This window comes from Ostrea edulis, chromosome 2, assembly GCF_947568905.1.
Source record: "Ostrea edulis chromosome 2, xbOstEdul1.1, whole genome shotgun sequence".
NCBI classification, from domain to species: Eukaryota; Metazoa; Mollusca; class Bivalvia; order Ostreida; family Ostreidae; genus Ostrea; species Ostrea edulis.
Window position 1 is genome coordinate 37,376,892 of NC_079165.1, and position 13,448 is coordinate 37,390,339.

The 13,448-nt window shown below is 35.0% G+C and overlaps 2 protein-coding genes across 4 annotated transcripts in view; both read right to left on the reverse strand.

Annotated features, from left to right (window-relative positions):
• LOC125679119 (post-GPI attachment to proteins factor 2-like) overlaps positions 1-388 on the reverse strand; it is a 6,194-nt gene extending 5,806 nt beyond the window's left edge. The window contains exon 1 of one of the 2 annotated variants that reach the window (XM_048918084.2): positions 21-388. In XM_048918084.2, coding sequence (XP_048774041.2) covers positions 21-170 — 150 coding nt within the window. In that variant the 5' untranslated portion in view covers positions 171-388. The remainder of the gene's footprint in view (positions 1-20) is intronic. The other variant, XM_048918085.2, reaches the window with a different exon arrangement.
• Positions 389-4,640: 4,252 nt separating this feature from the next.
• LOC125679118 (post-GPI attachment to proteins factor 2-like) lies at positions 4,641-13,429 on the reverse strand. 2 transcript variants are annotated; one of them, XM_048918082.2, is made up of 6 exons: positions 13,260-13,429; positions 9,980-10,238; positions 8,718-8,833; positions 7,314-7,422; positions 6,854-6,989; positions 4,641-4,986 (listed from the first exon to the last, which is right to left on the reverse strand). In XM_048918082.2, exons 1-6 carry the CDS (start codon positions 13,401-13,403, stop codon positions 4,962-4,964), a joined length of 789 nt encoding a protein of 262 aa, XP_048774039.2. In that variant the 5' UTR covers positions 13,404-13,429; the 3' UTR covers positions 4,641-4,961. The 2 variants fall into 2 exon arrangements, with proteins under 2 accessions (XP_048774039.2, XP_048774040.2); XM_048918083.2 differs by having other exon boundaries at positions 6,821-6,989; positions 13,260-13,428.
• Between the last annotated feature and the right edge of the window lie 19 nt (positions 13,430-13,448).

Consider the following 13,448-nt stretch of genomic DNA (forward strand, 5'->3'; position numbering starts at 1 on the left):
TAACCATAAAGCTACTTTACCCGACAGTGCGTGGCAGTAGATTCCTTGAAATTGAACAAAACTGACCAGATGACACAAAACAGAGTTGCAAAGAACGGCAGTCCCGCAACAATTTTGCTCAACGCTGAAAAATGTAGACGGAAAATAACGTTTTGGTAAGTCATATCCATGAAGAGATGGGAATCCAACACTGTAATTTCAACCACTTAACACGTCTAAGGTTTTCCATATATGTAAGTCCTAATCCAAACACAGCATATAATTCCACAAGCATACGTTAGTCATAGTACTTATTTAAATTTAAAACTCTAGAATTTAAAAATCTTTGAACCCTGTGTATTTGTTCACTTGACAGAGACTACAGGATAGATAAGTCATGAATACTGATAAAGTAACATTATCTCAGATATGCCTTATTAATGTTGATGCACGCTTGGCTTATTTATACTACATGTTCATAGACAGGGGCGGATCCAGATTTTATGGGGCTTGAAATATTTCTCCTATTTAGTCATTTGTACTATTTTCTATCATTTTGATAAGGTAAAATTAATAAAATGACCCAAATTTTAAGGGTTTTTAAAAAAAATAAAATTAAAGTTCTCCCAATAAAGTAATTCAAGAAATCAAAAGATTTTGTCATTTATTTCTCCGGGAGTGGAAGAAATTATTGCTTCTTTTATCGTTTAGTACATTTTCTGAAACAAGATACTGCGATTTACCTGGGCTGCGCCCCCTCTAAATCCGCCACTGATAGATGCCTCGAGTGGACGTTAACAGTAAAACGCACCTAATACCTCTTTTGAAAATATGCTAATTTAGTTTTTAAAATTAGTCTAGTTATTCAGTCTCTCTATTAAACAATACTTCTCTATTTTTTATACTTCGCACACACATACATATTGATACTTTCAATGATCTCTCTCTATATATATATATGGTCGTCTAATGGTAGGGCTCTCGCTCCGCGATCCCGGACTGTGACCCGGAGCCGTGTCAAACACATGCTGTTTAGCCAAGTGTCCGGCATTAGATAACCTCATCAGAAGGTTCCGTGTCGCGGTGGGATGCAGAACACAAAACGGAAGACGGGACGGAAATATTGCATGCAATAATGTTATGAGGAGGTCAGCATTTTGCAAAAATAAAGGTTTAGGCCTATCATGAATAGCAGAAATTACAGAGAGAGAGCAGGTGCCATCCACAGTTTCATATTTTTTTTTTTTTTTATAATTTTTTATTTTTGTACACATACCGGTATATCAGATATACAATAATATTATATCCAGAGAAGAAGGAAAAAAACAAAAAACAAAGCATATGAGCTGAAGGTATGTGTGGTTTGAGAAAGAAAGAAGAGGAAGAGAGAGAAGTTAAGAAAACAGAAGGTTCCATCGATTCCATTGGGCATCAAACTTTTCCTTTTTACCATTTTTATACGAAATAAATTTTTGAGTTTCATAAAAAAAATTCATTTGTGAAATTGCAGCACGCACACTCAAGGACTTCTCAGTGCATCTTGCTGTGTACACATAGTATTTACGCCATAAGACAATAGTGTTTTGTATCAGACTATTATTTTCAATAAAACCAAGAATAAAAGATTTTTTTGTAATAGCTATCTGTAAATCAGTCTTATCTTCTAAAAAATGCTCAAATTCTGCTAGGAATAATTGTAAAAAATCACATTCCCACAGAATATGTTCTATTGTTTCCTCTTCAGAATGACAATGATTGCAGTACTTTGAGTCAATTTTTTTGATTTTGAATAAAAAAGAGTTTGTAGCCAAGATTCGGTTTATAATTCTGTATTGAAACCATTGTATTTTGCTATCTTTTGTCACTCTGAAGGGTATTTTATGAATTATTTTCCATTCTTTAGTGTCAACTTCCAAAAGCTCACTCCATTTTGTTTTGCCTGATGTGATTGAGGTATTTTGATCAGTTTCATATTTTTCATACTAATGCATATGTATTTTAAAATCATCAACTTACCATGAAAAATATTAAAACAGAAAATAATAATTAAAACAATAATGATCATACTGAAAAAGACTTGAATTTTCAAATTTTATATTTAATGAATAAAAGCCCCCCCCCCCCCCCCCCCCCCCCACACACACAAACAACATTGTAAAAGATAAAATAATTCTTTCAACAGTTTTCCCCAAACATAGCCTTCTTAAATCGTACTTGCTTTTATTCGTAATTTAGTTCTACACCTGTTTTATTACATGTATGTATTATGTATCGCGTCAAATTCTAAAGCGAACGAGGCCGGTGTGTAATTAAGGTTTGCCTCATTTGGGATGGATTTATGTAAAAGTTTGTACATGTACCGATATCCTGCGGATTAGTGTTCAACCAGAAGAGATACAGCGGGAAAGAAAGATTAAAGCAGAACAAATGAAAACTAAGGTGAAGTTTACGATCCACAGTATGAGAAATTAACTGGTATGAATGGCTAAAAGACTAACTGACAATTTTTGCTTGAATGGAGTTAAAAGGTCGTCTCATTATTAATCAAAATATTAAGATACACTGTACAAGTATTTTGTTTAGAAATAAACTGCTAGAAATTCTCCCTATTTAGGATTGGAGTGATGCGGTCACAAAGTCTCTGTTAGTTAAAAAATAATATATCAAACACAAGATGTTTAACTTGCTGACTTATAGACATACAAATGTACCACACTCCCTGTTGTAAGTATACACATACACGGTATTATGTGTAAATTTACATGTAAATATGCGTTAATGACGTTTTGCCAGCAGAGAGAGAGAGGGGGGATTTTTATTTATTTATAGGTCTCGAGCGCCATGCAGAGGCACTTCACCTAAAGCTGATGTGAAAATGGGACGTAAAATAATTTTATTAAAAGCATTGGTCTTGCTCTAGCTTCCACTGCAATAAAAAGGGGAGATCACCCATATACATGCATGAAAAAATAACGGAAAACGTACGTTGCCAACACTAGTTCAACCCCCTCCCCCCACTTGCTGGGGGTGATATCCACCTCCAGCGGCGGATCCAGGAATTTTTTAAGGGAGGGGTGTCTACAATTAATTTTGGTTTTCAAGGGGGGGGGGTGCTCCACCCTCAAAATGCATTATTTTTACCCCCTTTAAACAAAATATTCTGACGAAAGAGGGAGTCCCTCCTCTCCCCTCTGTATCCGCGATTGATCTCTTCACCTATGAGGTCACTGACGGGAATCAATTCAACTCGATCGTTAATGACGTTATCTACATAAGTAAACATCGGTTGTATTTCACACTGTGGAGAATCTACACTTCAACCGTTTGTTGTAGTCTAGCAGTCATGGCGGTCGCTTCACAACTGAATGGTCCCATCCCAGGAGTCCGGAGTCCTTTCGTGACCCCTGACACGGGCACGAATGTACTCAGGATCCTGACGTTGTGAGGATGGGGAATACGATAAGTGTTGATACAAGGAAAAACGTTGATACAAGTTAGAACCTGTAGTTTGAGCGACATGCCCATACTCAGTTGTTTTAAACGTCCGTTTATGAGAGATTCTCAGGGTATCCATGTGGGAGTATGATTTTTCGTGTTAACATAAACTAACTTTACAAAATCATATTCAATCATTTTACAGGAAGAGCATCTTCAAATTTCTTTACGACACTCAGATTTGGTTTGATCTCTAACCCCCGTCATATTGAACGAAATTTTGAAGTCCAAATTTTTCTTGTTCTTTCCAGTAGTGCACAGTTTAGTTTGTTTAAGTGCTTCAAAGTCTACTACCTCTATCACATGTGTGCAGTGTATTTAAATACATCATACTGTATAAGTAATTTTTTTTTAGCGAGGATTCAATTTTGGCATTATTAGCGAGGGTGTTGAGATCGCTGAAATTAAATATCGCTAACAATTTATTAAGTATTGTAGGTAATAGTTATCTTTCTTGGAATTATAAAGTCGATTACCCATTTTTATGGGAAAATCGCAAAGTTTGTGTCTCACTAAAATTTTAGTTTAGTTTATTTATTTAGGAATAGGCACATATACAATATAAATACAAGACAATATCACCAGGGCCGTAAATTACATGGAGGCGGAGGAGGCAGCTGCCTCCTCCAACTTTTGAGCCAAAAAAAATTAAAATTTAAAGTTCATTAGAATTTATGTTGTTTCCAATAACTAAGAACATGATACCTCCCTTAAAAAGCATTCCAAATCTTTCTTTTAGAATGAGTTAGTCAAGTAACATCTTAGAAGGCCCTAGAATCAAGGATTTTGCACGAAACGTGTTCAGTGTGCACAAAATGTGCTCAGCGTCTGGCGGCCCCCAGACCCCCGCCTAATTTCCTGCCTCCTCCAAATTGAAGGTTAATTTACGGCCCTGATCACAGAGGAACACATAGTTAAAACAAAAGTTGATGTTAAATACATAAAATAAAAAGGTAAATTTTAACAGCTATTTGACTTTAAGAGCACAGTGAGTAAATTAATGTATATGCCTATGCCAAGGATAACCCATGAAAGCCATATAGCTTATTTCCAATGGGGTTCTTCTAAATTCCACTTAAATACGGTATTATCCAAGGGCAGGTGAGTGCTATGACCCATTGCCCTTTTTTTCTGTTCAATTATTTGTTAAAATTCCAGTTAAACAACACATTTTGGCACTCTTTATTAAGCATTCGTCATCTCACAACTATTACAAGGTTGATCTTTATGAGGTCGATGAGCCTTACACTGATTTTAACACATCATTAATACTGTAATACATGACAAAATATATTGTGTATCTCTAATAACAGTTCTTCGTGAAGTAAATGAAACATTCATTGAGTGATATTTACATTCATTTGATCTCAATAGAACTAAACTACTGGTACACATGCAACACAGCGCTGATATGTGAATTCACACTGTTCATTACCAGTTACAGAAGCATCTGGTCAAGTGTGCTGGTCACTTGACACACTCATCAGTCACACTGAATGGCATGATAGTAGCCTGTAAGTACAAAATGGCTTGGTCAGAAAAGGAAGAAAGAAAGACAACTTTACATAAAAGAACAAGAGTACAGCAAACGGTACAATATACGTCCGTCGGACAGTGAAATTCGACCTGGAAGCATATTGTGCACTCTGAATTGATACAACACACATTCTGAATAGAAAAGCCCTAAAGTGGGTCATGGTGCACCAATCCATCTGACATGTGAACTGATTATGTATTTCTCTGAGATTGAGGTTGAAACAAAATGTCGGTGCAATATCTATCTATGATGATAAAAAGTCCAGGAAACCATTTGATCTACTTTTAGCACTATAGTTGATCATGGTACACCAATTAAGTTGAAATGTGAACTGATTATGTATTTCTTAGAAAGGGAGGTTGTGACTAAATTTCAGAGCAATACCTGTGACCATACCAAAAAAAAATCTGGAAAACTGTCTGACCTACTTCTACCCCTGAAGTACTGTAGGTCATAGTGCACCAATCTAGCTGAAATGTTAACTGCACTTGTCTTCCTTCGAAAGGAAGCTTTTGACTAAATATCAGGGCAATACTGTATCTGTATCCATAATGAAAAAAAGCCTGGAAAACTGTCTGACTTATTTTTAGTCCAAAAGTAGGTCAATGATGGACCAATCCAGCTGAAATGCAAACTGAATTTGTATTCCTCTGACAGGAAGCCTTTGACTAAATATCAGGGCAATATCTGTATCTAACGAAAAAAAGTCCTGAAAAGTGTTTGACCTACTGATAGCCCTAAAGTAGGTCAAGGATGGACTAATCCAGCTGAAATGCAAACTCAGTCTTACAATTCTTAAGGGAGATATTGTGACCAAATTTTAAAGTTGTACACGCATCCGTTACGGAAAAAAGTCCGGGAAACATGACCCTGGACAGACGGACGACCAGCCAGCCAACCAGACGGACAGACAGTGCCATAACATAAAACGTCCCATCTAATGACGGGCGTATAAAAATGAATTTGAAATAATATTTAGCACTTTACTTGTGAAATAATTATTGACCCCAATGCAGTCATGAAGCTATGAAATTGAAAATACATTAGCAGTAGGATGTGGAAATTGCTTCAGATCTTTCTCTCTTTTTTTAACTCTAACATGGAAATAATCTTTTATATAGGTTTGTGTGTTCATTCATATGCTTGTTGGAGTGCTTTTAGATATGCACAAGGAAAAGTGACTCTGACACATAATTCTGAATTTCATGCGAACTTTTCACATAAGAATACTAGAGAAGTATGAAATTCACATGAAATATGCATATCAATATTGAGATTCGTATGTATATATGCAATTACCCAGTCTGACTAAAGCCAGCCCTCTGACTATTACTATTCAGTGATACTGATGGTGGCTGTCTGGTTATATAGTCAGACTAGTGTAATGCCTGGATGTTCGGAGGATTCGCATAATGCCTGGAATGTCACCCAAGATCTTCATGATTGGCAACAATTGAAATGATTTAGGTTTGGTGGAACCAGAACATTACAACATACAAATGTACAGTGTACTTAATCGTATCCAAAGAAAGTAATAAAATTCGGGAATGATATGACCTAATGACCTGATTTTAGAAATTTTGGTGACAATTTGCAGTCACTACATGCTCTTCTCAATATAAAATACTTTATCATAGTATTGTAGTATATATTACATGTATTACTTGGAATTTTTCTACACAAACTTTGTAAATATTTCTTCGTGTTGTAAACTGCATTACAAACCATTATGTGGGGACATACTTTTTATATTGCCAGACTTCTACAATCTTGCACACATATTGAAGGTATCAATTCGTCAGTAATTACCGAAACAGTCTTTGGGTTGAAGGCGGGGCTTACATTTCTTTATGACTTTCCTCGTTCTCCCCTCCAGCTAATGACATCTGCTGATCTGTGAAGTCGTACTTGGCAGTGTAGTGGAATGCTATATTGGAAAATACTACTAGGTATTCGCATAGTGCAAATATGGAGTACACTGAAAAAGAAATGGAGATGCATACACACTGAATATTCAGAACTAGTCCACATACAACCTTCTTCTTCATTTGAACAATTTATACAAGTATTTGCTTTAATGATCTGGTATATGCTAGACGTCAGATGGCGACATCATATGTACACACTCTGATAACTGATAGAAGCATTGGAATAATCCTGAAAAAGTGCACTTATTGCAAAATGGTACAAACAAGTAAAAGCAGTAAAATAGATTTATGAATGAATAATTCAGTCCCTACTACTTCAGGATAGTTTTAGTTTATATTATATTTCTTTTATTTTAACATATGAAAAACCTCACCTCCAGTTTCGCAGTACCACTCATGGCGGAAAAACATGTAAACCGCTGTCAAAAACATGATAACATTGAAGACAAAAAGTCTTTTTTTGTACTGGTAGGACATGAGTTCCTAGTGAGAAAAAAATGAAAAGATCAAAAGTATTCATTATTGAAACAAACACAGATATATGTCTATATTGTAAAATCACTTTGTTGAGAAAGATTTTGTGATTGCAGAGTTGCCCTTTTCATTTTTTGTTAATCATGTTTAAAGTTGTTGCAAAATACTGGTGCATGGACTTCTCTTGTGAGAACAACATTATATGAACAAGATGTGTTTGTGAAACACTGATAACCATGTATGACAGCAAAGGAATTTTGTAACCTAAGAAAGGTGTTTAGCTTCTTTGGTATAAATAGAAAAAACTGCCAGATTCTGATGCAAGTATTACCAAGATGTGTTATATACATGTAGATACAAGGTCAAAATTTTCCATATTTCAGTTTTCAATGCAATATGTATATTGTATTGTATGTTTTGTTCTTTTCTGTTTTTTATGCTTTGTGTATATATTCCTAGTCCTAGGGATGTTTGCAATCCTCATTAAATAAAAGAAAGGGGGCCTCCGTGGCTGGGTGGTTAGAGCATTGCGCTCAATATCACACGGTCTCTCACCTCTGGTCGGCGCGGGTTCAAATCCCGCTTGCGCCGGTAAGTGAGAAAGTTTCCCAGTTTACTTTTGGAAGGTCGGTGGTCTCTTCCCAGGTACATTGCATCTGGGTTCTCTCTTCCACCAATAAAAACTGGGCGCCACCAAATAACTGAAAAATTGTTGAGTGTGGCGGAAAACACCAATCAATCCATCAAATAAAAGAAAGGTTTTATCACAAGGAAAATTAATTGATGTGAAATATGAAAGCCTAGCACTACCTATTCAAAAGTTGTGGCCAAGGTTAAAGTTTTTCATATTAAAAGTAGGTGACCCCCCAAATTGATGAGGTAAAAAAGCTTGCTACCCAGAGAAAGGTCTTGTCAAAAGGAATAGACATGTGAAATATGAAAGCCATATCACCAACCATTCAAACGTTATGGCCAAGATTAAAGTTTTTCAAAAGTAGGTTAAACTCCAAGGTCAAGATCAAATATTTTAATACCAAAAGAAAGGTCTTGTCACAAGAAATACACATCCATTTAAAAGTTATGGCAAAAGTTAAAGTTTTTGTGGAAAAACACAGGCACACAGACTGACCAAAAATTATATGCCCTCAAATCTCTGATTATGAGGGCATAAAAATCTTAATTAAAACATAAACATGATATTAAAAGAAATTGGTGTGTTTTCTTGGTGATGTGTAATTTTACTATTCTGGTGAAAGAAGGTCTTTCAAATACACATATTACTATACAAGAAAATTTATACGTACTGTTTTTGTCATGACACGTCCATTACTTATGTGACCCCATTTATAAAGAATGCATGATAATAACATGTAAATTTCGGAACACACCATGAAGGCAATAAACATGTTCTCGTGCACAGCTGAAATAGAAAGAATTACAGGCCCATAATTTCTCTGCTGTATACCCAAGAACACTATACATATATCTTGCAAACCATACAAGTCCATCTGAAACCGCTGGTACAATATACTATACTAGCATTCAAAGAATTTGGTCGTAAAATACATTTATTAAACACTAAACTCTTTATGGTGACCAAATCCACTCAACTTCTTAATATATAGATCCAAAACCAAAATGCTGAATACAATTCAAATTGTTTATAAATTTCAGAGTGGAGCTTTAAATTCAGACATATTTTCAAAATGGATAAATAATGTAGAAATGGACAGATGACTGGTCAATAACTTGGTTCATGTATAATATAAACGTTGGTCAGTAACAGTGTTCGAAATTGGATACACCGCAGGTCTATGCCAAAACAAGATGACATAGACCTCATCGAATTGGCATAGACCGCAACATTGAAAAGGATTATCACAAAAAAAAAATGTTCATTCACTTCTGATGTACTAGAAAGCATATTTTCTTTCCATTTCCTTAGCAATATCCTCCTATCATCATAACATTTATCAGGCGTCGACTGACCATGTAAGGTCCTTTGGGATAACTATAATGCTTTAAATCTGGAAAATCAGCCTAGGCAATTTGGTGTATCTTAATTACAATTGGCATAGACCAGTGTCATTCTGTCTATGGTTAATTTCGAACACTGGAGTAAGCTTTAGGTATTTAAGTTCAGTAAAACACACTTATAACAAACACGCTAATGATGAATTCATGCTTATTGCGAAGCAATATCTATTCTCCCATGAAAGGAAAATGAAAAGGTGAAAATAACAAACAGTGATCAATCTCATACATATGTAGCTCTTAATGAAAATTTTATTGGATATGACAAAGTTTGGTCATAGCGAACTGTTTTTCGCCAGCCCTGGAGGTTCCCTATAACTGTGTTTTACTGTATAATGAAGTTTGGTTATAGCAAACTGTTTTTCGCCAGCCCTCCTTCCCTATAACTGTGTTTTACTGTATAACGAAGTTTGGTTATAGCGAACTGTTTTTCGCCGGCTCTGGGGGTTCCTTATAAATGTGTTTTACTGTAGTCACAAATATGTACAATTACTAACATGTATTTTCATGTGATATATTATTTTTAGCTTACCATAATTATCAGTAGAGGACACATAGGTAAGAGTAACTAAAGCAGAAATCTCCACTACATGCAAGAAAACACAGAGTCTTGCAAGATGCTTATATAGTGTGCTGTACTTTCCAACATGGAAGCTTGTGTAATAACCAAAATATGAGAAAGCAAATAGTAGTCTTGGTGCAGCATGAAGAGCTATGCATATCCTCCATATATACTTTTGTGGAGCATATCCTCCAATTGCTGAGCTTATGGATGGTAAGTAATTAGATACCTGAAACAGAATGAAAACTTAGTAAAAATCACAGAAAGGGTATTAGTCTTGACAAAAATATCGCATCAGAATAAAAAAATAAATTATCTAGATATAAAAGCATTTCATTGTATTCCATATCAAAATTGCTGGTTTCCATTTTCCTGTTCTACATTATTGTAATAGTCAATGCCAGATATATTATCTTTTGAATGCGTTTCTTCCTGAGACTTCTGTTTTATTAGTATCCTTCATAATTTATTGTGAGAGCCAGACCAAATACACAAGTTTCAAGAAATGTCCAAGTTATTTCCCTTTAGAGAATTCTCGTACATAGTAAGGCACGGAACAATTTGTTTACATGTAGGAGTGGGACAATTATACCCATCACTGCAGAAGTGATTGTGCTCAGCAAGTTTCTCATACCCAGTTTTATCACCCAAATTTGATTGATACACAAACTAAGTAAATGATAAGTATTCAGGAAGTAATTTTAATATATGGAATTCTTAATTATTACATCAAAGCATTTTGCTGCTCGTACATATCATATCTTAGGACATTAGTTGCAAATATGACATTGTTTTTATGTTTCCATTTTAGTAAAACATTTCTTTCGATAGTATTTTGTATTTCGTACATTTACATACACAAAGAAGACACTTTTAAACATTCTTTCATCTTCCTCATGGACTGTAAGTCCACCTGTCCCACCTAGGCATTCAAAATTCTTTTAAATGTACCTCTTACACAGAAGGTTTTTTTTATTATACTGACTATTCTGGAAATGAACTTGAAGAAATAAAACAGATCACCAACACATCATGAGAATGCAGCGTTAATTTTATTTGGTTGACCAGTTTCAACCTTAGGGCAGTCATCTTCAGAACAATTATAATACATGAAATGAATTTACTGAAGTAAAATATGCGGCTGACATTGCTAAAACAATAAAAATTGTGGAGATGTGTACATTATGCAGAGTTGCTTAACAATGCAAATACAGATGTACATACAATATAATTATACATTGTTTCTCAAGTTTTTATATAACAGATATAAACAGTGCATTTACAAACAAGAAATTCATATTATAGAATGTGTTAATAGTCTGTGAAATGATACAGTTCTGTGTTGTTTGAAGCAGATTAAGACGTTTTTTAACTGTGACGTGTTAGGTTGTGACGCATTGAAGTATCAATAAAGTTGATTTCTTCTGTTGAAAATTTTTAAATAAGTGAAGCTTGATGGTACAATGGAATTCGTTCAGATGAGGCATGAAGGCATGTAGGTCCCTGCTACTACTCGTCCAAAAGAAAGAAGTATCATATATCTCCACCATATACTTTGTTTCGTTATGTCTCTTTGGTACTCGTACAATAAGTGATGGTTGTTGTATCATTGTGGTGGAATTTATGAAGTTTTCCATGCTCTTTTTTTCAAGGGTAGAATTTATACATCTAAAACTTGGGTCGTTCCTTTTTTGTGTTACATTGAGGTAGGAATTGTGGCTAGTCAGTATTGTGTGGCTACATTTTCTTCAGATATTTTTAAAATCCTGGAAGATCTGCCTGGAATTGGCGTAGTTGTAGATTTCCGATGGTGTTCTGTATTGGGTTTTACCTAGAGTTTCCGGATAATCTATGTTCGAGTCGGAGTAAGTTGAAATGCGGAATCTTTTTTTTTGTGGTTACTGATGCGTAGGCTTGGATGATTCACTCATTATTTCGCTAGGTAGTCCTTGAAGTTTGGGATTAGGGGGTGGCCATAATGTACAGCGCAGTTCAGTATGGTGGATACCATTTGGTATGCAGGGGTTCCAGTAACAATGTAAATACAAAGTAAAAAACTGTAGACCAACACCTTGAGGTTAAAATTATGGAAGATTCTCACGAATGGTCACCATGTGGTATTCAACAGGGTCTGCATCCAAAAGTATTAATTTGAAGAAATAAAACAGATCACCAACACATTCTGAAAATAATGTACTTAACGGAACCCATAGTAGGTGTAATAGTTTTATAAAATATCATTAAGGGATGTAACTCTATTTCATGTAATAATGGTTGGGGAAAATGAAACAGATTTGTTTCCATATCCTAGGGCAACTGAGTTGAAAGTAGGGAATTTTTTGATTCAGAAAAAAAGGGTGAAGACCACCTAGCAAATGTAATTTACATATGAACAGGTTGTAAACACTTACCCTGTAGCGAGATATTCTCCTTAAAACATGATTATCCCTTTCTAACGAGAATAACTGTATCCCGTACAACCGAGAAAAACACTCGTGGAGTACATCTCTTTGTGTTTTACGTGAAAAGAAGAAAAAGTGCTAAAATGTCTGATACTTCTGCATATATATTAATCAAAACAAAAACACTCACGGTGTGTGGATTTCAGACTGCTTCCCTCTTACGCAGCAACTTTGATATGCAATTTCTTGACTATGTTGTCAATTTCATAGAAACGATTCACGTCATGTTGAGTGTGTATGTGTCGCACATATTTGGCATTGCACGGGATTTGCCATTATTTTCAATAAAGATGCCAAAAACACCTGTTTATGGTAATGTTTACTCTCTCGCTAAAGAGGGATAATCGCGTTTTAGCGAGAATATCTCGCTACAGGGGAAGTGTTCCCAACCTGATGAATACTGTTATTTGTAAATTGTACAAAACAGATTTTAATTTAGGACATTTTATGATTTATATCATGAACATATCAACAAAACTGGAAGAATTAACATGTTCCTCATTTTATTGTTTCAAAAAATATGATTTTCGACCCAAACATATTAACAGTAATGATACATGCAATAATAAGTTGCAGTGTATTTTGCAAATACAGATTCTGTCCTCACACATTAATTGGCTATAAAGCTAGAATACCATGAGGGAATGCCTTTGATGTGCTATAGTATCTGCCTTTGATGTGCAGTAGTATAGAATATCAGAGGTATAAAAAAAATCACTAAATTATTTCGAGGAAATTCGGTAAAAAGGTGCATTCACATATGATAAAAGTTAATTTAGCATACTCACGCGACAATGCGTCCAAGTAGATTCTCTAAAGTTAAATAAAAGCGATAAAATGATACAAAGAAGAGCACCTAATAAAGGCAGAAGAGCCACAACTGTAACTAAAAAAGAAAAGCTAATGTTGAAAAGTACAAGTTGACGAGACATGCTTACGGAAGTAAATAAACAATGTCAAGTCTCAAAAACGTTTGA